This window comes from Bactrocera dorsalis, unplaced genomic scaffold (assembly GCF_023373825.1).
Source record: "Bactrocera dorsalis isolate Fly_Bdor unplaced genomic scaffold, ASM2337382v1 BdCtg300, whole genome shotgun sequence".
NCBI classification, from domain to species: domain Eukaryota; kingdom Metazoa; phylum Arthropoda; class Insecta; order Diptera; family Tephritidae; genus Bactrocera; species Bactrocera dorsalis.
The window spans coordinates 1-25000 of record NW_026038351.1 but is presented as its reverse complement, the minus strand read 5'-3'; the positions used below and the strand labels follow the sequence as shown (position 1 = coordinate 25000).

General features: G+C 37.1%; 4 protein-coding genes across 7 annotated transcripts; 2 read left to right on the top strand and 2 right to left on the bottom strand.

Annotated features, from left to right (window-relative positions):
* On the top strand, positions 1-10027 carry LOC105232537 (octopamine receptor beta-3R; the record flags this gene model as incomplete). Of its 2 annotated transcripts, XM_049462121.1 has the most annotated exon segments (4): positions 1-863; positions 3518-3904; positions 7991-8099; positions 8263-10027. In XM_049462121.1, coding segments are annotated over 4 exon segments (1570 nt in total), but the record flags the coding sequence as incomplete, so codon positions are not given.
* A 1551-nt stretch (positions 10028-11578) lies between these two features.
* On the bottom strand, positions 11579-13504 carry LOC105232532 (E3 ubiquitin-protein ligase TRAF7). The gene is made up of 3 exons (XM_011214240.4): positions 13101-13504; positions 12383-12928; positions 11579-11885 (listed from the first exon to the last, which is right to left on the bottom strand). The coding sequence occupies exons 1-3, from the start codon at positions 13206-13208 to the stop codon at positions 11658-11660; spliced, it is 882 nt and encodes a 293-aa protein (XP_011212542.1). The 5' UTR covers positions 13209-13504; the 3' UTR covers positions 11579-11657.
* Positions 13505-13684: 180 nt separating this feature from the next.
* LOC105232531 (hypothetical protein) lies at positions 13685-20798 on the top strand. 3 transcript variants are annotated; one of them, XM_011214238.4, is made up of 10 exons: positions 14596-14755; positions 14827-15129; positions 15473-15610; positions 15669-15802; positions 15921-16036; positions 16110-16428; positions 16486-16623; positions 16700-17367; positions 17458-17782; positions 18670-20798. In XM_011214238.4, the coding sequence occupies exons 2-10, from the start codon at positions 15005-15007 to the stop codon at positions 19782-19784; spliced, it is 3078 nt and encodes a 1025-aa protein (XP_011212540.2). In that variant the 5' UTR covers positions 14596-14755; positions 14827-15004; the 3' UTR covers positions 19785-20798. The 3 variants fall into 3 exon arrangements, with proteins under 3 accessions (XP_049318076.1, XP_011212541.2, XP_011212540.2); XM_049462119.1 differs by having other exon boundaries at positions 13685-15129; XM_011214239.4 differs by having other exon boundaries at positions 14593-15129; positions 16489-16623.
* Positions 20799-21038: 240 nt separating this feature from the next.
* Positions 21039-24595, bottom strand: LOC105232530 (SH3KBP1-binding protein 1). The gene is made up of 5 exons (XM_011214236.4): positions 24252-24595; positions 22853-24132; positions 22653-22772; positions 22456-22595; positions 21039-22400 (listed from the first exon to the last, which is right to left on the bottom strand). Exons 1-5 carry the CDS (start codon positions 24305-24307, stop codon positions 21561-21563), a joined length of 2436 nt encoding a protein of 811 aa, XP_011212538.2. The 5' UTR covers positions 24308-24595; the 3' UTR covers positions 21039-21560.
* Positions 24596-25000: the final 405 nt, after the last annotated feature.

The following is a 25000-nucleotide window of genomic DNA, read 5'->3' as shown; positions in this document are numbered from 1 at the left end:
TCTCATTACCTCGCGCACCGACCTGGTCGAGCTCTTCCGCTCTCTTAGTTTTCCCATTGCAGAACTAGGGACTACCACAATCGATTCGCCACATCGTCGGTTCCTTTCGTCGTCCAACTCTACCGAATCCAAGTCAGGAAAGTCAGCAAATCAGATTAAACAGCGACTCAGCACACTCAGTGATCAAGTTTTAGTGACAAAGAATAGCACTAACTTTCTCATGTCCCCACCGACAACACCAAACTTCAACTCCGCACAAAATCTACCGACAACAAAGGCTAATGCCTTCCCAAGCGCGCTGAGTAATACTGTAAATGTCTACTTTCTCTCACCGCCACCAACAGCAACTCTGCAACCATTCCCAAACAACTCACCAACAAGCAATCCCTTCACCAGTGACACGGCCACATTATCCTTGGACGTACTTACCTCATTGTCAGTGCCGACGTCTCAGAGTCAACAAGCCTTGGCCGTGCACGCAACACCATCACAAGTGTCGCAATGCAAGTCGCCAAAACCAGAAATTATACTAGACTCTACACTCTCGCCCACTTCGTTGCACAGCGGCAGTAATGGCGACATCGACGGTGGTGATGGTGGTCTACTCACCACCAATGAGAAAGACTTGACTTCACCGTTATTCAAACGTCACGACAGCGAGCCAGAAACAACATCCACAACAATACGTCATCGCCCCAGCATACTAGCAGGAGGCGGAGCTTATAACGGCAGCAACGGTCAATCAACACGCAAACGTCAGGCGTCGGTGGTGACGTATGGTGTCAATGTCATTAATTTTTCACAGGACAACAGTGATAGCCGTAGCTACATACCAATGGGTCGAGTATCGACCAGCTCAGCAAGTAAGTAGTGCACGATTTTCACTTTAGAAGTCAATATATCATAACAAATAGCGCACAAACTGCTAACACCACCAGCCACGTATCGAAACCAGTACACACCACGTCCATATCGTCATCACTTATACCACTACCACCACTTTCCCATGTCCTTCTGCCCCTCCACCCACAAACTCGCCATTGTACGAGTACAAATCGCTCGGCTCTGCAACCTAAAACCGGTTATTATAGACATGCCGCCAATCGGTTGCCAGTTAAAGTCATTGCTCATAACTGAGCCCAAGTGAGTTTGCACTCCTGACATATTGGTAAAACACTTATATGCATACTCGTATGTATGGGTAATTCAGATTTATATTACAAGTACGCGCGTAATTGCGCCAATTAGACGGGTCTCAGTTGTCGTCATGACCTCAAACTGGTTAAATGAACGCGATAGTGTTCATGGTTCTTGCGGTCCGCGTGGGGTTTGTATGTTGGTAACGCGTACTGGTGGTCACAAGAGCATTCCACCTCCTCTATTCTGATCCTTCCATTTGTGTTTTGCTATGTTTAGGTACCTTTGTTGTTGTTACTTTGATTCTGATTTCATTGTAGTTAATTTCTTTTAATTTCGTTTGAATATATAAACACATACATGCATATATATGTAGATGTTGTAACTTGCCTCACAAGTCTCACTGTCTGCCTCTCCATGTCGTTAACTCGTAAAGTGGTAAAACACACATACACCTATGAGACATTAGTGATATTGAAGTACGTGAATACTGCGTTCGCCGTGAGCATTGGACGCATTCGACCAAAAGCTATAGAAATCAATGAAAACTTGAATGTTTTGATAATTGCTGTTAGTAATGATCAAGATGACATCGTAAGAGGTCCCATAACCTTCCTTTAAAAATATCTGGTATTTTTTTGCGAATTATATACTTACAAATATAATGGAATAATATCACGAATATGTGAAAAAATGGAACAGGAACTGATATAGCAAAATTTTAGTAGAAAGTCGTTATACCACACAGTGCTAACTAATTGCTTTAATTTTTCCGAAGGAATAACGAAAACTGTTATATAGTATTTGGTATCCAAGAGTTAAAACTATGTTAATGCCGATTTCCTCTTGTATCGGTATCAGTATTAATAGACACATACAGGGTTTGTCCGGAAAGTGCAGCGTTCGCTAGATCAGAAGAACGCGATTAAATGCTGTGTAAAACTCGGTAAATCTGCCAAGCAATCTTCCGAGGGGCACACGCCGGCGTCTCCTCGCCCAAAAACGAGAATAATGAGCAAATCCAAAGTGAAAATGATGATTATTGTTTTTTTTGACATCAAAAGCATCGTCCACAATGAATTTGTTCCTGCTAGACAAATCGTCAACGCCAAGTTTTACGTGGAAGTTCTCAAGAGATTCAAACGAAGGGTGAATCGGATCCGACAAGAAATGACAGCCGATTGGAAGTTACACCACGACAACGCCCCAGCTCACACCGCCTTTCTTGTGAACAGATACCTAACGAAGGCCGGCATCCCAACGCTTCCGCAGCCGCCCTACAGCCCAGATGTGGACCCGGACTTTTTTTGTTTCCTTGCCCGAAAAGGCCGATGAAAGGCAAGCATTTTGAGACGATGGTGGGGATACAAGCAGCATGCACCTCGGCTCTCAAGGCTATTCCGGAGAATGTCTTCCGTGACGCCTTCAATGTTTGGAAATCGCGCTGACAGCGCTGCATGGACGCAGATGGAGCCTATTTTGAAAGTTTTTAAAGTATTGCAACGATTAGTTCAATAAATTTATTTAAATCGACTCAGTCCTATTACTTTCCGGACAAGCCCTGTACATCGAAAACTGAAGTTAGCGTAAATTATGGAAATTATTTTGTGTTAATGCCCCTAGACGTAAAGCACATTTTGTGGTCACATATAAACATCTAACAATAACAATATATTGACTGCATAATCATAAAAAAATTAAATATTTTGCTGTCTCAATTCTTTTTCGAAAATTTCATTTTCTTGGTTGAGTTTGACGTAAATTTTATCCTTGAAAGTAATCAACAAGGAGCGATACATCTTTATCCAAACCCCCTTTGACACACGTCGCCTAAATACATATCATAACAAATATTCGTTAAAAGTATTTCTATCCAACGTTGCTTCTGCCAGACCATCTGAAAATGAATATCTAGCCGGCATAAGAAATAAACACGCATGTTCTGCATGCTATGAATTTACATTACATCCTTATTGTAAATATGTTTACATATTTCAATTGCATACTTTCATACTCTCTAAATTGAACATTTAATCATCTTTTTTATCGCCCCCCTCTATCGCCTTTTGTCCCACTGTATCTTGCAACTAGTTTTGTCATAGAGCTATTGAGTCCCCTACCTCCACCCTATCGAGTATTTGTAAATAATTAACATTCCAATATATCGCCCTGTATATTTTTCGTACTTCCACCAACAACAACAAATCAACAACCAATGAACCAACTAACTGTTAACTTCAAAATCCGCCCTGTAATACCAACCAACCTTATCTCGAATATGTGTGTGTCTATGTGTAACCACTTGAATCTCTACCATCCCAACTGCAACGGTTTAACGGTAACCACTGACTGTTCTGCCACAACCGAAACATACGAACAGAGCCGCAGCGGCCAACAGAAGTCGATTTCTCGCAAAAGTCGTCACTCAAACGACGCGGCGGAATCTGCATATTTGTCGATGAGGAAGAGGCCATTAATATGATTGAACAAAAGACTGGTAGTGGCAACCAAGCCAAGTGCATCACCTTCGATACTGTGAACGTCGGCTACGAGAGCACCGATATGGCCAACGCGAAAGGCAATAAGGCGGCCGTTAAGTGCCAATTATGCGGCGCCAATACGAGGCCGCAATTGCGTTTACCAGTTCCCGGCGGTCAGGGACAGGGTCACAGTCGAAGCGACAAACGTTTTTGGCACACGAATCGTTGGTGGCACAAACGCAAGAACCGCCAGCGAAGGTCGGAGGAATGCCAGTGCGGCGCTACCGGTGAGTGAGTGTTGTTAAAACGAGCACGTGATTGCGGAGATGTGTACAAAGGTCACATACATACTCCTACATATGTACATGAAAAATATCAATATAACAAAAATGATGCATTCAAACACATACAGACATGCATATTTATGTAAATGATCGGCCATAGATATCAAACCGCTGCTTGTACTTTTCACTTACTTGTAGCATCTGTAATTAGTAGAAATATTATTTGCATTCACATCCTATATTCTCACTTGCATACGAGAGTGTACATACAAGAGTAAGTATACACTTAGTACCAATTAGAAACGTACCTGTAGAGAACATGCTTGGACGGTCTCTCGCAGAGATAAAGTCAAAATTTTTCAAAATCATTTGCGTCGCTATGGAAAACGATCCATTAACTAATCGCTAACTATCTAATCCTATCACCGAAATGAATTTTGTACAGAACGCGTACTGAGGGAAAGTGTATGCATCAGTGGAGTTGAAGAACTGGTCTGTACATATGATTTTCGATTGACTTACTAAATCCGGACAAAACAAATTTTTCAGACAGTACTCCATGTACATATGCATATCGAATTGCTTTCTGTTAAGCCGTTATTCTTGCTTTTTATATATTATCTATAAGCCATTCCAGTCTTTTGGTGTCATGCAACTGTTTGCCTATTGAAAAACTATTTTACCGTAATTGTAACTCGTTTTCTACATTTTTTAATCTCTATGTGAACACTTTTATCTCTATATGTATGTATGTAAATATTATATTTTTTTATTACAAATAATAACAATAACTGATTGGTTAATATATAAATATTACTATGTAAGTGTTTGCTTAATTATGTTATATAAAGTTATTTCAAATTCGATTCGCCAAAGTTAGGAGGGCGCGGATGGAAGATGGACTAATGTAACCAAATATACCGCCTGAAATGATAGAGAACGATGTTTGGGGTTCTGTTTTCTCAAAGTCCGTAGACATAATGATGATTTAGCATTCTTTCAATTGAACCAGTTTTCATAAGGGGATCAGGAAAGTAAGCTATCTATAAGTAGAGAAGAGAAATTTCTTCACATTGGTGAATCACGAATAAAATTTATACAATAAGTATATTTGAGCTATTGGTAAGATTTGTTTTAGACTAAAAAAATAAGGCATCTGAACAACTTTGGGCTTCCAAAACGAACCTTTTCAAATCTGTGGTAATAACGTCAGCTTCATTAACTGTGGTACCTACACTTCCATATAATGCGTTTAGAGATTCCGAAAACGTTCGACTTTATAATACCATAACAAAGCTCAAGTGAGTGTAGAGCCGTCAACAGCTCACCAACCAATTTTTATGAGATTTTAAGGGGAGGGATCAGTCGCTAATATAAGAATGTTCTTAGAGAGCTTGTGTAATGCAAAAAATATATCTTATTAGAAGATCGTTCCTTTCTTGTATATAAGTATATGGGTAAGTGTATGAACGATCCCACAATGTTACTTATGTTGTGTATACTATTTTAAGATCTGGTACATAATTCCGAAATGATTGGATTGTAATTGTTTCCTTTGGATGCATAACTATTAATTTAATATTTTCTTAATTAATATAATTATGATCCCAAGAAGAAATAATCCAACAGTTGGACTGTATATATTTAGCGCCGAGAAGCACCTACTATTTGTGTTCATTGCACCAATTATATTGGAAACAATACATATAAATATCTTTTTGTAGAAGTGACTATTGTCGTATTATGTATACTATACATAAGTAAGTATGTTATATTCAAGTAAATAAATTCTTATGCCTATACACGTATATACTCGCAGGTAACTTAGGTATACAAGTACGTTTTAAAAAAAGTCCTCATAAACCCGACGATGGGTACCGATGCAGCACTATTGAAACTGTTGAGATACGTAAGTCATGAACCCTAGCAACTCTGAAAAATCCGACTTTTCATAAAAGGAAACTATAAATGTACCCTCAGTGAACGTTTAATACCGTTGCTATAAATATGAGTCACATTTTTATACTCTTGCAACATGTTGCTCCAGAGCATAATAGTTACGTATTACCCAAAACTAATTCAAATAGATATGGGAAGAGTCGAGTTGTCCGTCCGTTCAAGCTGTAATTTGGCTGGCTTTGATCCCTGAATGTTGCAAGAGTATAAAATGTTCGATTGCACTCGAACTTAGTCCTTCTTTACTTTTTTAAAATCTAGTTGTGTTATATTGTAACTACATTTAAATAATATATATCTATCATGGGACTTAGGTGTTTAGGGAACTTATTTATATCTTATATTCTATAATGTTTCTAACAAAATATGTAAATTTTACTTACACGCGATGTCTCAGAAATTACCGAACCTTTTGAATATAGAATGTACTGTATTAATTATAATTATTTAATCAAAATAGGTTCCATTAGACTCAATACAACATTTGGAATATTCTACCAGCGCATGAATACGTTTTTTTATGTCATTTATAAGAATGTTCTTCAGCACCTCGGTTCCGGCTGCTTGAAATGCTAGGATGAATCATAAAATGGTTCTTTCATTTTGTTTTTCAGTTTAAGAAATGGAAGTAGTCACATGGTGATAGATCAGGCGAGTACGGAGGATTGTTAATGAGAGAAATCCCTTAATTTTTTCTCTTGGGCTTACTCCTTCAGCCAATATTCTAGTAGTAAAAGTCGTAAGGACTTTTTTTTAAGTTTAACTCAAAATTTTATTTTCTGTCAGCCGATTTATATGAAATGAGTTGAATTTGAAAGAGGATAAATGTCACTTTTTACTGTTGCGACAGAGATCGCTACATGTTGTATGATTGAAATATAAAGTTCGGTTATTTATGAGACACACCAGCCCTATTATTCCTCCTTTTCATCTTATTGTACTTATAAGTGTTTCCCATATGTAGCGACCTTCTCTAATAGCTGTTAGGTATGAAATAATTTAATATAATTATTTAATTAATTTTTTATTTATATTTATAGATATTTTTTTTCTAAAAAGTATTCAATTTTAAACTATTTTGCATATATCAATGCCGTTTCCTGTGTGGGATTTCGTATTGTCTTATCACCAACCGAACTCCAATGTTGAAAAATGTTGCATGTTCTCTCATTAGCTGTGGAGTCGATAACAAATCTTACAAATCCAATTCTCTTCAAAGAAAATATTATTATCTTGACTTTTTCAAGAAAAGTCAAATTTTAATAGAATGAACAGGCGATTTCTATATACGGTCATATTTAGGGCCGTTTTCTATATGTCTGGTTAGCATCTGTCAGTTAAGTTCTGGTTAACTTAACCAATAATTCTTTTTCGGTAGAGAAGCTTTTTTTAACCAGAACTTAACCAGCCATCTTTGGACATTTGTTTTGTTAAATTGAATAAAATTAATAAAAATTGGTAAATCAGATCTACATGGGTTAAAATAGCATTAAAATTTATTTGACGAAAAGTATGAAAATTGTGATACATAATTCTATCAGTCATAAAATTTAAAGGGATAAATGCACACACGGTAAATAGATTCTTCTGAAAATATGTACTTGTATAACGACTAAGTTTTCTGTTTTCATATGGGTCTAAATTTTGGTAAACTTTATTGGTGCTTCGCTCTTTGCGTCCTTTTCTAACTCTCTCGTTCGCTTGTAATAGTTCGCATTGATCTTATCTGCTTATACATATTTACTATCACTTATTGTCTCAAAAAGGCATTTACCGTTATCAGTACCATTGTAAATACTCACTTACATTGCTCTTCGTTAATACCTCATACGAGTACATAGCACATATACCACATACGAGTATATATCACAGCATATCTTATCTTTCATAGCCTATTTTGAACTCCAGAAATCTTGCTTAAATGCTTGCTTGAAGTTGTTTCCTCTAATCTAGAATGTAGCTGACTATATGTTTTGCAAACTTTAAAGTTTTATGTTGCACTACACTAAAAATACTAAATACATAGTATATATTGTATATGTACGAATGCGCGTGTCAACACATTTTATTTGGAATAACCTTTGATTAGAAGTGTGCTTGGATTTACATGGATGAAATTTTCGTACTTTCTAGGCGGCTCGGTGCGACCGACGAAAGGCTGGAAGGCTGAACACAAAGCTGCGCGGACTTTGGGTATCATAATGGGTGTGTTCCTGCTTTGCTGGCTGCCTTTCTTCCTGTGGTGAGTAGAACCATAATTGACAATTTAACAAAGTAAATAATTCGACAGCAGCAACCCATCTCTATACAACTTTTCACAATAACATTTACCAATATACTATACATCTATATACTAAGTATATAAATATGTTTCCCATTTGGCATTTTGTTTTGCTCCTTTGAAGGTATGTAATAACTTCTTTGTGCGGTGCGGCCTGCCCTTGCCCGGATGCGGTCGTCGTGGTGCTCTTCTGGATCGGCTACTCCAACTCCACACTGAACCCTGTGATCTATGCCTATTTCAACCGGGACTTTCGCGAAGCGTTCCGCAATACACTGGAATGTGTGATTCCATGTTACCGCAAGCGCGATCCCTTCGACGCCTACTACGTGTAGTACGCCAAAGTGGGGAGCGCTCATGCAAAAATGTAGTAAGTTTGTGTTCCTCGTCCATGATACACCACCTGCTCACAGGCATAACAGCATGTGTACCATGGAAAATTTGTAGTGTAATATCAGCAGCTCGTGCTTCTTTCTACCTTACTCAGCAAACGAGAGCACTTCAAACAGTTTATGTGATATGAATTTGTAAGTTAAAGTTAGCGAAAACATCATTATGTAAAATTCTATGACGGCCGAATAAGCCACACATACATACATACTGCAGAGTAGACCAATGGTCGTTGAAGAAGTATGTACTTAAATATATTTAGCTAATTATGTATTTGAACTTGAGCAAACATGTGCGATCGCATGCGTAGATAGCATCACCTCATAACACTTAGTCAAAGATAAATTTGAATTTTGTATTAAAATATGCATATGTATGTGTTAAATTGATGTACATACCATACGTAGTTATCAGATGTGCTAGTTAAATAGACATGTAGTCAAAAAGCAATACTTGTATAAACTATCCAAGCGGATCTTGTTCAAATACCCTATGTAATATGCATTATGAATATGAGTTTAGTTATAAAAATATACTTTATTTGATATTTATGAAAATGGAAAACTAGGTTAGGTCGAAAGAGCCATAGATATGCAAAGGAAAAGTGATGGTATGTGGAACGACCGAGTTAATGTGCGTTCCTCATTCGTTTAGCAAAAGCAAAGCTACAAAGTGGATACTTCGCTGCTTTCGCCCGAAAATTAAATAAAGGGGGTTCTCACTATTCTCAAATAACTTCTACCTTAGACATTTCTTACATTTTCAAAAGTTTCCATACGGTAGGAACCATTACGCAACATATGCAATATACTCCCAAGTATTCTACAAAAGAGGCTGTTGTGTGCTTTCGGCTATAACCGCGTAAGCGGTGTCTACACCAGTAAAGAAGAAGATTCTATAAAAAAATTATCTGTGGAAAAATTGTGTAACTGCCTTTCGGAAAAGAATTGGCCGATTGACGCAGTAGATGGGTGACAGCCAACTGAGTGGCGAAACACTTTGGAGTTATTGGCAAATACGGGTATTTTGTAATCCCTCTTACCTACGCACAAAAATTACTTAGGATCCCTGCAGTGGAATGAACTAGTTAGGTGCAAACATACATACGAGTATATGTATAAGGGAAACTTTAAACGCGTTTTTCTCGAAACGACATTTTTCAAAATTGCTGGCGTCATAACTCAACGAGAAATGAACCGATCAACTTCAAATTAAAACTGAGTATTTTTGAATATATTTACTATACAATGACCTACGATCTTTTTGATTGGTTAAAAATTGTCAATTTGGCATTAAAAAAACGACCTATTTACCATTTTTACCCAAAAAAACGATTTTTTTTTTCAAAATTACGTAATTTTGTTAATTTTTGATATTGTTCAAAAATCGTAGGTCATTCTATAGGAAATATTTTTAAGTTTAATAAACTTCTCACATTCTTTTTGTTTCAACTACTTATTCGGCCGGAATTATGATAGCAGTTGGGGCACTTTTTTCTTGGCACCTCCGAAGAGAGCCCATAACTCCGTTATTTTTTAACATTTTTGTAAAAAAAAAAAATCTTAAAATCTGAATATCTACCTTATTACGTTCAAAGAAGTTTGAAATATTCAATGGCGTACTTTCTCTTAAAAAAATTCACGAAATTCGGCTAATTTTTCATGCATCACACTGGTATAGCCCCTTAAAAATACGGTATTCCATATGCACCACACATAGCTTTCTGAAAAAGTTTTATCAGGTTGATTTATTTAGTGCTGTAAATGGACTTAAACTAGAAGTACTAATTTTAGTAGCTCGAAATTTTATTTCATTTTACTTTATAAATATACATAATCGGATTAAATAATTGATGTCAAAACTATTTTATAATTGCAAAAATCCGTTAGCTTCGGACCAGTTCATTTTCGATTCGTGTTTTTCGTAACTAGTTCGCTGCAGGGATTTAGGGCACGGGTCGTGGGAATTGTACAAAAAGAAGTAGATCTGCAGATTGTTGGTAGTTAAATATTAAATGTATTATACAGAGTTACAAAACAAAGTATTAAATGTCCCGCAATGAGCTAACGGCATTTTGCGAAACCAAAGTTGCATATAAATATTTAATATTTAAGTGGATGTGTTAGAAATATTACTGTTTACATGTGTTTCGATATATCTACTATATAGTATAAATAAATACCATCAGATAGACCAAAAAATTATTTATATCAATAACTGAGCAAATTACAGTATTTAGTGATTGCGGCAGAGCAGAAACGTTATCGATTGCGTAACTAAATTGTATTTTCATGTAAATTTAAGTTATGAGTAAGCTTGCTTAATCTAGAAAACAATTGGAGACTCAAGCGTGGAGAATCTTAAAAAACCAAGCATAAGGACAATCCTCAAAATGACAAAAAATACTGATGAGGTTATATTGAATATTTTTATTTGAATAAGTGTGTGTGCGTATGTGTTTTACTAGCAAACAACGGTGGAAGCAAAAAATATAAATTCGCGCATTAAACGAAAGTTATTAAACTTGGCCATCTTACGTTTTCAATCCTCGGCACAAATTATCGTAACCTGATCTTGACTTAACATGAACTTAACTTAATAAAAAGTGCGAAATTCGCAATCGTACAGCAAATCTCATTACAACGTACATAAATATGCTCGTACATAGAAATTCAAATGTTTTATTTCGTTTTGTACCACATTTTTAAGTGCACACTACCTTTTGTGATATTTATAGATTTAATTTATGAAAATATAATATGGAAATTCCAGTATATGGACAAGCTTATGTGAATGGTGATGGAAAGAGCTATGCTGAAAGAAACTGTAAACATTATTTAATATACTGCTTATGAATTCAATTAGCAACAGACATTTTGTAAAGTACAAGAAAGTGGAAAATGTTGCAACTTGTTAAAATATAAATGTTTTTTTGCAAAACAACCCAAGAGCAGCTAATAAAAAATATTTTCAACAAAAATACTTGTTTTTTTTAGCTAACCTGCCATTCTGTCTTCCTCTTCCAATAAAATATACAGATTTAGACTAAGTTCGCTTATAAATCTTAATGTAATATTTTTTTCTGAAATTTGTTATCATAGAACAGCAGTCGGTCTTTTATTATTAAAACTAAACAAATTTGGCTCTTCGCACAAAACCATCTGATGCTCCAATGTAAACCCGTTTGTTCCCGCTACACACCAGGGCATTCACACAACTGCCGACCTCTACTTCGCCAAGCGGAGTGGGTATCGTCTGTTCCAAATTGGTCCAACCTTTTACCTTGTTGTCATAGCCGCCACTGAAGACGGTGTTCTCGTCTCCGCAGATCGCTTGAATGATCAACTCGTGGCAATTCTGAAAATATAAAACACAATTCAGATTGGAACTGGAAAGTGATGAGTTTTTTCTTCATGTATGCAAGAAGACGTAAAGCAGATGTCCAGGGAAACGCCCGGTTTCGACGGGTTGACTTCTTAGAAACGAGTAACAGATTAATACGTTAGAGTGTAGGTGGTCTGTGCCCGCAAAACATATATACATATACATACATACATATATATACATGTTAAAGGTTTTTGAAAGCATTACTTTTATTGTCCTCCCGCAGGGATGTTTTATCTTGGTCGTTTTCGATTAAATTACCACCGGACCCGAATTCACTGGAATTTCGACAATCTGACCGTGCTTGCATCTGTTTGTAGAATATTTACAAATGTGATCGTCGTCCCAACTGGCATGAACCGAAACAATGTAACCACCGAAAGCTTGCGCAAATATACCGTTCCCGAAATTCGATTTAACGAACGTTAAAGTTGGTTTGCGCGAAATTATCACATCTTATTATTACTTACCGTTAAATTCCAAACACTTTCGAATTTTTGTTGTGGCAGATTCTTCACGAGAGACAATCCTTTCCCACTACGATCGGCGAACACAAGGAAAGTTCGTTTATCATCGATCACAGGACCAACTAAAGCCAACGGCGATTTGCCCGGCAACACAGCCTTGTTGCTGTATTTGCCCGATTTGCCGGCAATCATGTCCGACACCACCACGTCCAAATCTCGAACTGTATATATAAGAGATTTCTCAGCCCCCAGAGACTTAACCTCTTCAACCAGATTATATTTGAATTTGATTTTATCATCTATCCAGTTCGTAACTACCCCCTTCTCATCGCCCGTATACAAAATATCACCGTCACAGTACATCGCTTGGATAGCATCGTCGCAGCAGAAAAGCTGCTCTGTTTGGTCGTAGGGTGGTGCCATAAATTTCACACAACCATCACAGCTGCTGGAGTATAGTTTACCGTTATTCGAATTTATTGCCATCGCGTATATGTAACTGTCATGCGCATCCACGGATTTAATTAGATTCAAATCATTATCCCAAATCTGTAAAAGTGAACATTCATTGGAATTACGTTAACGCATTCTACAACAACATTGCATATGTTCCCATGAATTGTCGGGAAACTAATTTGACATATGGGACTTTAGTATTTGTACATATTTTGTTGGTTATTGCATTTCATCTGCAATGCCACTAATTAAGCATTGTACTAACTTTGATTTTGCCATCGGCGCCGCCAGAAAACAGCTGGCCGTTGTGGTATGCTAAGCAAGTGACATCGCCCTCATGCTGTTCTGATGATTGTTTCTCTATCACTGCCATTATTTCTGGAGGATTAAGTTCGGAACCAAATACAATGATACTTTTTGTCCAAAAAACGTGTTGAGCTTCAAACGAATTCACTTGTTTCTATGAGTTATTTAAGCAGTCTGATGGCGATACAATTGTATCGACGCTATATGCCGTAATTTACAGACTCATAATTCCATAAACAATAAATACGTACATACATATGTATATGTATGTATGTACTATATTCAAGTATAAATCGAAACACTCGAAATTTTCCGGAATATTCGCATGCACTTCCAATCGAATATAAAAACACAACTGACGCTATTTCTTCTCAAAGGGCAATTTCTCAGCGTTGAGAAATCTACCTTCTAATTTTAGCCATTCCCAAAAATAAAATTTTTCAAATGTGTAAATTAAAAAGAGCATATCTTAAACAAGTACAATTTTCACTTTCATGCTTAGGTGTCATTGTATCAAAATAATTGTGTTTTTTTTTAATTGTGCAGGAATGTGTTTTATTCGGCAATAGTCATATTTCAAAAATTTCAACTTTCTACTATGCTTATATAGATTTCAATATGTATATTCGTTTGTTGATAAGCGTTTGTAGGTAGACTTGGGTGCAGGACCTATATTCCATATCTGCTCCTATCAACATAGAAATGGGTTGTTTTCTAATAACGTGGGAAGCAATAGCAAACCTCGAAGCAAAGTTCTGTTCTGCAAGAGTTTCTAATAAAAATCAATTACGGTTCAAAACTTTGAGGGTCCACCATTTTAAGGATGTCACCAAAACATACACAAAAACTGGTCGAAGAGCTTTGGTCAATCGTCAAGCGATGTGTAAGGTACAGTTATACAAGAGTCGGTCATTGTAATAATGGTGTTATAATATGCAAAATAAAAATATTTTCGTAGTGAGCTCACAATTTATCATGTCTTTCGATGCTGGTACCACTACAGCATCATAGATGTCGCTACTAGTTTATTCAAGGAACAAATATGTACCGTTACTCACTATAAAAGTGAAGTAAGTCCCGAGTCACTCAAAACTTAATTACGAGGAGTTAGTTCACTATTTCAATGATAATCAATAATCAACGCATATATCTTAAGGGATCTCCAACTTATAGAGCTTTCAATTTGAAACTGAAATTGGCAGTTCCACTTTGAATGTTAAAAAGTTAGTACTCACATTTGGTGAGGTCTTCAGCATCATTCAGGATATTTTAAAAAGGTTGTTAATATAACAAGGCAATGACCATCATTACAATATCGTGCAGCATAATTTATTTGAAGTAAACACTTTCCTTGTTTGTTTGAGAAATATCTTACTACTTTTTAAAAACGTGGCAACATAAAAGAAAATATGACAGCCACTTCGTTTTGACAACCAACGACGTCGACGCAACTGCGATTCTGTCAGCGTCGAGCTTCGGGTGTGTGCGTGTGCAAAATATTAAAGTTGGTTGAAAATTTTTGTTTTCTTTAGCTTTTGGATAATAAAACCGATTCCAAACAACTAAAAATGTACTTTCAACTAAAGAACGGTTCGAAATCGTGCAATGAAAAATGTAAGTCATCTGCATCTGAAAAACAGTGTAGACAATAAAAAAAACCAATTTTATTTATGTTTTTATTCAAGAGTGAAAGGTGCATCAAGTCACTTCATGAGTGTGCATTACGATAAGTATTAGTGCAAACAATTTCAAATGTAGTAAAAGTCCAAAAAAATACTAATATAATCAAAATCAGCCTAAAAGCGCAAAGGAAGCGACTCTTTAAGATTATTTGTAAACGGCAGCAAAACCACTTTGGCCACAATGAAGTCGAGGGAAAGTACTGGAGATGCAGCGTTTTACTACGCTGTTTTGCTAACAGTGAATGTAACATTGACGGCAATGGTGCTAATGGCGGCGTGTCTGTGGTGCAAGCGACAACCTACAAAGTAAGTCGAATTGACCAATGTAGTAGTAAATTTTGTTTTAAAGAAACCTTCCTGTTTGAGATATCCGTGTGCTAATTGGAATTTGAAGCTTAGGAGCACAAACAACAATAATTCGTCGATATTGTATGCATACATATATATTCACATAATTTCTCATAGAATGTCGCCACAATGACTACGTCAACAAATAAAGTGCAACGCAGGGCACATTGCATGAATAAATGTGTATATGTGTAGCCACCAATCCCATAATGACACTTTTAATATTCTTGCAACAATGAATAATGTTGTAATATATTATTATAGGATTTTTTAAACAAAATGAATATACTTATTATTTTAGAGATGAACTGGGAGGATTAGAAGGAATGGTCAAAATGACTAACCCAGATGACATAATCGAAGTTAAGGTGTTAGCTAGTAGTGAATCGCAAACGGACTTAAATACTTCCGCTGTTTCAACCACTGATTCAGAAAAACGGTAATTATATAGAGGCAATTTATAAAAACAATCTAGAATGGTTTGGCTTATTTACCAGAGCAAGTACTGCAGCTCATCGAAGTCTTCCGGACATACCAATTGTAGAAGGTAATGGCGATAACGGATCCGAACTCTATGAGACTGTGGCGGATAAGACCCATTTGGTTGAGGAAAACGACCAAAATCATAGTCGTAAGTCAAATGGATGATTGTAAATTCATTTAATTGTACTAATTATCACATATGCATAGTTATATTATTTATAGTTTTGGTATAATATAATTATTTACGGGAAATTTAATAATTTCAGCTGCACCGAGTTTGAAGAAAAAAATAAGCGTATCTCAGCACAGTTCCATAAGCCAAGCAGATGACATTAGTTCACCCTATTCAAGGGTTAGGAATCCACCCCATGACTATGCTAAAGTAAGAGTTGTTTTCCGAAATATTCCCTTCTATTTAACTTTTATTATGTATCTGCTATAAATCTATGTTGAAGGTTCGCAATGCGGAACACCCCTATGCCCAAGTAAACCCTCCGTCAACTTCCGCCGCAGCCGCTGCAGCTGCCATAGTAGCTGCTGGTAACAGTAATAGTAACGCCATTCACAGTAGTCAGCCTCCTCAGCTAAATGGCACAGTTTCGCGTAACTCAAACCACAGCAGTGCTTCACAAAATCTTAACGATTCAATATCGCACGCTGAAATTCCAGCTGCATCGGCTATCGCAGGCATGATCTCAGCGAGTCAAGATCTTCCTTATATGACACCACCTATAATAGGTCAACACTTTAGTGGCGATTCCCAAGATTCTTCAAGTAAAATCCATTCATACACTTAAAAGCATTGCATTTTAAAAATAACGGTTTCTCTAGAAGGTTACACTAGTATCAGCGTTCGAGAGCCTCTAGCTAATATTCTAGCTCAGCAACCTCCGAAGCAATCGCAGCGAGTTGCAGCGTTGACCCGTGAAACAAATGATTCGCACTATGCGACTGTGTCTGACGATTCAGGTTAGATAAACAATTTTGTCAAATATTTACATGCACACAAATGTTATTAATTAATTTGTATTATTTCCGTGTACAGATGAAACTTATGCTGCAATCGAAGATCCGAATATTCGCAGCAATCCAAATGTCCTGACTGACATTTACACCAGCGGCTCGGAGACATATGCACAAATCCAGCCCATGCAAACTAACTCTATGGTGGTATCGGTGGAAATCAATAACATTAGCAGTAACACAAATCCGAATTCTAATAAAGCTCTTTCTAACAAAGCACAATCAACAGACAATACAGCGATTGTAGCGTCTGCATCAAACCACCATAATCAACAAACCACATTTGGTAGTCAGAGTCATTCTAGGCCAATTTCTGAGCACGTTACCCCGATACCACCACCTTTAGACAGCTTGCGCACACAAAAGCACTCCAGACAGGCGTCCTCGTCATCAAACAACAGTTCTTCGATCTGTACATTAGGTTCACCAAAGCCAGAAAAACGCCAAGCCAACTCTCCATTACCACCAACACCCAAATCGAACATTACCTCGGGTCGAAGTTCGGTTATATCTGTCATTGAATGTGGCGGCGGTACTGGAGAATTAAATTTAAGTGGAATTTTAACAGCGGTGTCGAATACAGCAATCCCCGCTCCAACCACATCAACTAATGCAGTCGACAGCTCACCGCAAAAAAATAAAACCAAAAGTCTAAGTCCGTCCAAAGACATCGAAGGAATGTACGCTAAGGTTAGCACCAAATTTACTACAGTCCAAATTTGTCAATTTTGAATTAGTGTCGCGTTGTCAATCTGTTTTATAAATATAACTCAATTTCAGGTGATGAAGAAAAACAAATTGTCGCAACACTCAACTTCCTCTCAAAACAGCTCTCCTGTAATGGCCCGCAAGGGCGGTGATCATCTCGGAATTAGTCCACTAGACATGGCTGCAGCAGAGCTAATGGAATTGAATCGTGCTAATGTATTTTCGATTCAAAATGCCTCCGGCGATAAAAGTCGCATCCGCAGCAACAGTTATGGTGCCAAGGATCATGGTTATGAAACAATACCTGCGGATGGATTACACCGATCATCAGCTTTAGAAAATCGAAAATCGGATTGTTATAGCAGTATATTGCATAAAGAACAACCAAAAGATATGTGTAAGTAGTTTGCAGTCTATTATAGCTTATTGTTTGTGTACATAAATGAGAAAGATTTGACGTATGTTAAGTATATTCTATTTCGATGTACAATTGATTTAATTATTTCCTTCTCTCTCTCCTCCTACTCCCTCCAACTCGCTATGAAAATATATAAAATTTCCAAAACTGAAAAAATATCCCTTTAGTTGCGCGTAAATGAGATATTTCAACAGTTTTACTTTTAAGTCATCGAAAAATTCAGCAATTTTTATTTGGAAGCAGCGGTTAGTATATAAACGCTAGTTACTAATCCCAGTTTATTTCCGATAATATTTCATAACCTTTTTTTGTGATCATGAAATTCGCATGCTTTTTACAATAGGACTTTTGCCCAAGTGTAAAATTTTAGGATTTGCTTCTTTGTACATCCACAAAAAACACTGACTTTCTTCTTTCTTTTCTATCACTCACACCCAAGTCACTTTTCAACTCTTAAAATATAAAATAATGGTATAGGTATTTAATTAAAACCATAATTTAAGAATTAATTACACTTCATTATAAATAAGAATGACAAGTTTAATACAATATATAACATAGATATACATATGGAGATATGTACAATTGTTTGACACTATATATGTGGTCCTAATATATGAGGGCATACATACATACATATACATAAATATACAATATAACATAGCCATATACTTACAAAATCCATTCCGTTTTACTCTATTAAAACGATTTCGATAACAAATGGTGTAGCAAGTAGCGAGGTTTGCATGTTCTTTTGTACTGGATCATTTAATTATAAGTAATTATTAAATTTTTCCACTCACTGTCTCCAAAAAAGCTTTAGTAACCAGATAAATATTTAATTATGTTTTATTTCATTATTTTAGTACAAATTACCAATCCGCCTTCAGCAAAAATAAAACCACCGATAGAGTCAGACATAAGTAGTGACAAACATTATGAGACTATTGCCGTGCCGCTTGATACAACGAACAACAGCGACCCCGGCTATGAAACCTTACAGAAGCCGGCTAAACTAAATCATTCCGAAATAGATAACGGAAAGAAATTTTCTGACTATGATCCCAATTACGAAGTGCTTGAAGGGCCGAAATCTACTGGGCTCTCCGATGATGGCTATGCTAAAATTAATGAAAGAAAGTCCTTGGCCGTCGACGAAGATTCTACAGATGGCTATAGCAAAGTTAAAGGTGAAGAAATCGAAGAAGGAGCCACAGGTGGTTATAGTATAATTGCAACCGATGCCAATCACAACTATGCCAGCATCGCCGAATCGAAAGCAGAAATAATTGGCGCCACCCCAGATACCGAAGAATCCGATCACTATGCTCGCATTGCTGAAGCACCGCGAATACCGCAATCAGCCTCTGAACTGCCACTCAGTAATAACCTGCATTCGTCAACGGGAACACTTGCTCAAAGCGTGAGTGTTATTTCTAGTGGCACACATGATACTCTAGCGATCACCTCACCTTCATCGACCAACTCATCCTCATTGCTAGCCAACAGCTCCACTTTGTCATCCACCAACGTGCTAACCGGCAGCGGTAGTGGCAGCACAGCCAGCTCGATGAGTTCACGACAGACTCCATCAACATCTTCGCAATATGAATCGCTTACCGGCAGCGAAGCAGATCCAAATTACGAAACCGTCTGCTATACAAATACAGAAAATGAAAACCCATACGAGAGGCTACAGACCGAATATTCCGATACACAACTGAGCAGCAGTAGTCCCTTAACGCCAGACGAGCTGCGTACACAAACACACAATGCCACTGCAGGAATAATCGATGTCGGCAGTGCAAGCGTCTCGTCGACAGCAACAACAACTGCAAACTCCGATAGGACAGTGTTGTTAAAGTCAACAGCGAATGGGCTTACGCCAAAAGCAGGACATGAGAGACCATCAGCAAAAGTGCAAAGTACCAGTGAACTGAATTCCACAGATGTAGTAGTCGATGATTACTTTCAAGTTTAGTATTTTAATTAGGGATTAATTGAGCTAAGAGCAAAAATTTGGTAGTAACAAATAAATATTATTATTATTATACTTTGTTACGATTATATGGAAGTGCTTCCATACTACACGAACGCACTAAGTTCTTCCAAGTAGATGTGACAGCAAAGCTGATGCCACTGCACTTTGCATTTCATACATTTGTTTGTTGTTTTAGTGCGAGTAAATGCGAGCAGTACATATCATTGAGTATGACGCCACTGTCTTTAAATTTTGTATACTCTTTTCAAAGATGACGGGGAAGAACCCCCTTCTAGCATTCAACAACAAATAAATCACACTTTGCGCAATATTTCCAAATTATATTGATATAAACTCAGACGCTTCTATGTGCGTTAAATATTTCGTAAAATCATGTCAAACATCCGCTGGCGTAATCTTGGGCTGAAACACAAGCTGACAATATGTACATTTAAAAAATATATTTTTAATATTTCCACTCTTGCACACGGCTACGGAAGCATATTAAGATATAAATCATTAACATATGGCTTTATATACATATGTGCATATGTATGTTATTATGTTTTCATAGACAAATTAAATATTGTAAAAATCATTACGTGTCACATTTAATACAACGGTATATTTCTATATATCTGTAGCATAAATATAACAACAGCCAAAATGTGAAATAAATTGCAACGGTAATACGGTACGCCAATCGCCGAGCGACAAGGCAAGATGTTATTAAGATTAAGATCTAAACAAACTAGTTTAGTACAATTATTGCAAATAATGCGACTTCAATTGAATGTTTTAAACATTAGCATTTAATCATTTGTGTATTTAAGAAGCGGCTTACCAATGTAATACTTGAGTTTATAGCACAATTTATTATTCGTATCATTTTTAAGAAATGTCTGTTCTTTTATACTTTTGTATTGTTTATTGTTTTGTTTCCTTTAGTATTTGTACAAATTAATATATTTAATTTGTATAGTTAATAAAACGTGTTTATACTTGGAAAAAAAACCTGCACACGTTTTTAAATGCGTTATTTTATGGAATGTAATTTTGGAAACCCCCACGTCACCCGAAGAAATATCTCAAATAAACTCACAGGCACCAAATTTTAATATTCGGTTCAACTGCAACGGCAAGATTAGATTAAAGCCTAATTCAAGGTCCCCGAAATTATTGGATGAATGGGGGGAATACCCCTTTGAGGGAAATTTTAAACATGAAATCAAGTACTCGATAAAAAAAAGATGATTTCGGTCTAAAATTTTATTTATACATTTTAATGTTTACAATTGTATATCCAATTTTATTTTGTATATGATGAGCATGCTTATATTTTAATTTAAATGTAAGAAAGTAACATATGTAAGTATATAAAAATTTGGTAATTGTATGTGTATATTTCGATATATTCAGACAGAAGTGTGCTTCGTAAACGAGTATAATGCATTTGCCTAAGAATATTTTACGAATGATCACCTTTAAAAATCACTTCAACAAAATATAAGAGTAACATCTAATCATTTTAAAATATTAAGGAAAGGCGCCCCAATTTTATAGAGTATCTCCACCTTTCCGATGTCGTTGCACAGTTGCTGCTGCGATATAACGTAACAAGCAAACATATATAATCGAGCAGAGCATTATTTTCAACAATTTGCGAACATACTCTATTACTAGTCTAAACATTAGCAACGATGAGGCACGTCCAACCAACGCCACCTCTGCAACAGCAATAGCCACTGCTGACAAAATACACGCGTCTTCCCCATTTCAATCAGCGTTGTTACCAATGCCTTGAGATACTGGCTGTTGTGGAGGAGTATATTGCTGTTGCTGCTGCTGCATTTGTTGTAGCTGTTGGTGTTGTTGTGTTTGATGCTGTAGCGGCAGAAGTTGCGCAGCCATATTGCAGGTAGATTGCTGTGATTGAGCTTGTGGCTGTTGTTGTAGTGGTGTTTGTTGATGCTGATTGTGGAGCTGATTAAGCAGAGCTACATTGCTCGCCTTCATACGAGCTATTGCGGCGTTTGCCATGCCTCCAACCACTGATAGACACGGTGACATACAAGGCGTTGAGCTGAGGCTATTGCTGATTTCACATTGGTCAAGTAGGCGGAGAAGCTCGTGTGTGTCTGGTCCGCCAAAGGTATTCTGCTGTGGTTCACCTTTTGAAAATAACGCCAACGCTGTAGTTAGATCCCACATTTGAATAACACCATTACAGTGCCCTGTCAAAATGAATCGTGACCCCATACGAGACGAGACTTCACATTCGTGCACACAGAAAGAAGTGATAGTTGAACTATCCACCGATTTTATAATGCAAACTCGATCACCATTTGAAGCTAAACGTACATAAAGTTGATCCGTTTCGGGTACAACTTTTTGTACAAAGATCTGTTCATCATAGTCGCCGTAGGGACCAAAATCGTTGCCAGCTGCATAACTGTAATGTGAATCGGTAGCTTCGAGTGACACAATTTTAAAGGAGGCCTCTGGTGTCGATCCAGGTTGTGTAGACAGCATGCCACGGAAACGTGTTAAGGACCAAGTGCGTACGTGATGATATTCACTGCAAACGGATATTAGATATTTCTCCGAGAGGGTAACCTGGGAACAATTTCGGTGAAGACAACTCAGTACAATGAAATTATGAAACGCATACCTTAGTTACGGGACTTTGATGTACAGTAAAGGTTTCAAATAAATGTGGACCGTGACCGGCAGTCTCCGGGTGTTGTACAATAATACGCACTGCACCCGATTTCGTTCCATATGCTATCTCTATCCAGTTTCCACTTATACCTAAAACAGCATGATTTGTTTAAACGTTCTGTCTTGATAGACAATTTAATCACTTACTGGAGGTTTTTGGAGTAAGATATACAGAAATTGCTGTAATTGGGTCCAAGTTTGGATCCTTATACAGCTCAGTCACCAATAAGTCATTATCCTTCATACGAAGTGGAAACTTTTGCATATCTGAGAGTAAAGAAAATTTTTATAATTAAGGGTGTGTTTCCGAAATGCATGTAGTATATTTATCTTTCCAAGCAAAGTACCTATATAATAAATTGAACCGTTGTTACAGCCAAGAAGTAAAAATGATCCTGCCGAGTCAAAAGACAACACTGGAACCAAGTCCTGAATTTGCCAATGTTGTGTCATTGCGTGCCAAACGCCTATTTTTCCAGACGAAGACAAAGCAACTAATTGGCTGCCGATGAAAAATAAATACTCAACTCGTACATTTAAATTGAAAGTTCCGACATCGGTCTTATTGCCTCCCTCATGTATGCTCCAAAGTCGTATTTGACTACCATATGATATGGCTACCATCTTGCTCGGAGTAGGTTCAGCTGTGGATGTATTCACTTTTGAGTTGATCGCCATACGTTCAATGGTTGCATCGATATGAGGTGATGTGAACACTATTTGCCACCCACTTGAGTCCTTAACACGATAACAAGTTACGAAATGGGCATATGCTACTGCAATCCAGTTTTGATGAGCCTTAATTATTTGAACACGTAGTGGATCGACCCAGTTTGATGTCAATGTTGGGCTGAATACTAGGCCTACATCATTCCGTATTATCTTATTGAGGTCGGCAGATGAATTTCTAGAATGACGCATATAATCAAGAGATGCGGTACGTGAGTGTGTAGACGATGGAACTGCAGGACCCCAATTTCGCACTTCCCCGCCGACATTGACGTTTGGTCGTCCGCAACGCAAGTCCCAAGAAGAGTTCCGTGAATGCGATGACGAATGTCTACTCGATGTAGATGCTGTTTCTGGAACACGCACCATCGAACCGGGTCGAGCATTAGCGATTGAAGCGGACATTACCCCGGTTGAAGTTGACGGCAAGCAAGGTTCCATCTGTCCTGATGTGGCCGGCATATTATAAGAGCCGTTCGAAGATCTATAAGAAGGTAAATCGCTAACACCACCAGAACGGTCTTCCAGGACGACTGGGCCTGTCGATGATACTGTTGTATGAATTGAATCATTTGATGGCATCATTGGTGCTGGCAAATAACCATAAAAGAGTACATCGCCACATGATGAATGATTCAAGTCTTCACAAAGCGCTAACCGCTTGACCAGCGGAGTAATGCCATAGTACTCCGATTCATGCCTTAATGCGCGGATTTCGCAATTTTTGATGTCAATATCCTTGGTTCGCAAGTAGTTCAGAATGATTGAGAACAACGAAGGATCGCGATCTATGAATATAGCACCAGTTTCATCGCGTAAACTCGAAATGCGTCCGCTTAGCAGCGCTGTGAAAAATGTATCTGGTATCCACGTCAGCGTTTGACGTGATGTAGAAAATCTGCAATATACCATGAAGATGACAAAAATAAAGTTTAACACACTAAAAATAACAAATGTATACTGAAGTTGTATCTATTGGACAATTGTTAGTTTAACCAACAGATAATCATAGTTTACCGCTGTCCTCCAACATTCAAATTTATCAGGTCGCCATTATGTTGAAGATAGGCCATTGTAATGTTGTTAGCGCCTGAATAGAATTGCTGGTGCTGCTGCAACAGTTATGTTTTTGTTGCACCTATCAGTATAACTATATCTCGCACTATAACTATAACTTGTCCAAAGTTTATACTACAAAATTAATCCATAATCTTTCCACTAGTACCACCAAATTAACTTTTTAGTTCTGATATGTATGAAAGTATATTCAGCCTCGAATTTTCAAGTTAAAATTACTTATAGAATGCAGAGAAAAATTTTGCTGCAAAAATTAGTGTTGACGTTTTTGAGTTCTTTAGGCCGCAATGTTGCCAGAGCACAAAAAGGGAAGTTTTCGTGAACATGTACACACTGAAATTAAGTAAGACTCTTTGCATCCCATCACAACTGTTAAAAAATAAAAATTAAAGTTTTAAAAATAAAAAATTCAAAGTTGAGATTTCTAATAATTTTAACTCTGACGAAACAGCTTTACACTAAAACTTAAAAAAATAAAAATGTTTTCGTAAACAGTAATCTTCGTAAAACTTTATATGTTGTTTGCCAACGCTCAGCGTTTATCGGCGTTTCATCTGTACGATGACCGGAAATAGCTGCTTTTGTTGTTGATAGCTATTGTCCGACGTTAACATTTATTTGTGTAATTCATGCATTGCAATTAATTTCCGGTTCTGGAGCGTGCCTGAAACAACATAACACCTGCTAAT

Excerpts from the sequence above, each read along its gene's own strand:
- LOC105232530 (XM_011214236.4), bottom strand. The coding sequence starts at position 24,307 with ATGGCCTATCTTCAACATAATGGCGACCTGATAAATTTGAATGTTGGA. Across the intron at positions 24,133-24,251 it reads TTGAATGTTGGAGGACAGCG|ATTTTCTACATCACGTCAAA; the intron begins GTAAACTATGAT and ends GGTATATTGCAG. Across the intron at positions 22,773-22,852 it reads CGGTTCAATTTATTATATAG|ATATGCAAAAGTTTCCACTT; the intron begins GTACTTTGCTTG and ends CTTTACTCTCAG.
- LOC105232531 (XM_049462119.1), top strand. The coding sequence starts at position 15,005 with ATGAAGTCGAGGGAAAGTACTGGAGATGCAGCGTTTTACTACGCTGTT. Across the intron at positions 15,611-15,668 it reads ACCACTGATTCAGAAAAACG|AGCAAGTACTGCAGCTCATC; the intron begins GTAATTATATAG and ends CTTATTTACCAG. Across the intron at positions 17,368-17,457 it reads TCGAAGGAATGTACGCTAAG|GTGATGAAGAAAAACAAATT; the intron begins GTTAGCACCAAA and ends ACTCAATTTCAG.
- LOC105232532 (XM_011214240.4), bottom strand. The coding sequence starts at position 13,208 with ATGGCAGTGATAGAGAAACAATCATCAGAACAGCATGAGGGCGATGTC. Across the intron at positions 12,929-13,100 it reads GCGCCGATGGCAAAATCAAA|ATTTGGGATAATGATTTGAA; the intron begins GTTAGTACAATG and ends TCACTTTTACAG. Across the intron at positions 11,886-12,382 it reads AAAGTGTTTGGAATTTAACG|AATTGCCACGAGTTGATCAT; the intron begins GTAAGTAATAAT and ends TTATATTTTCAG.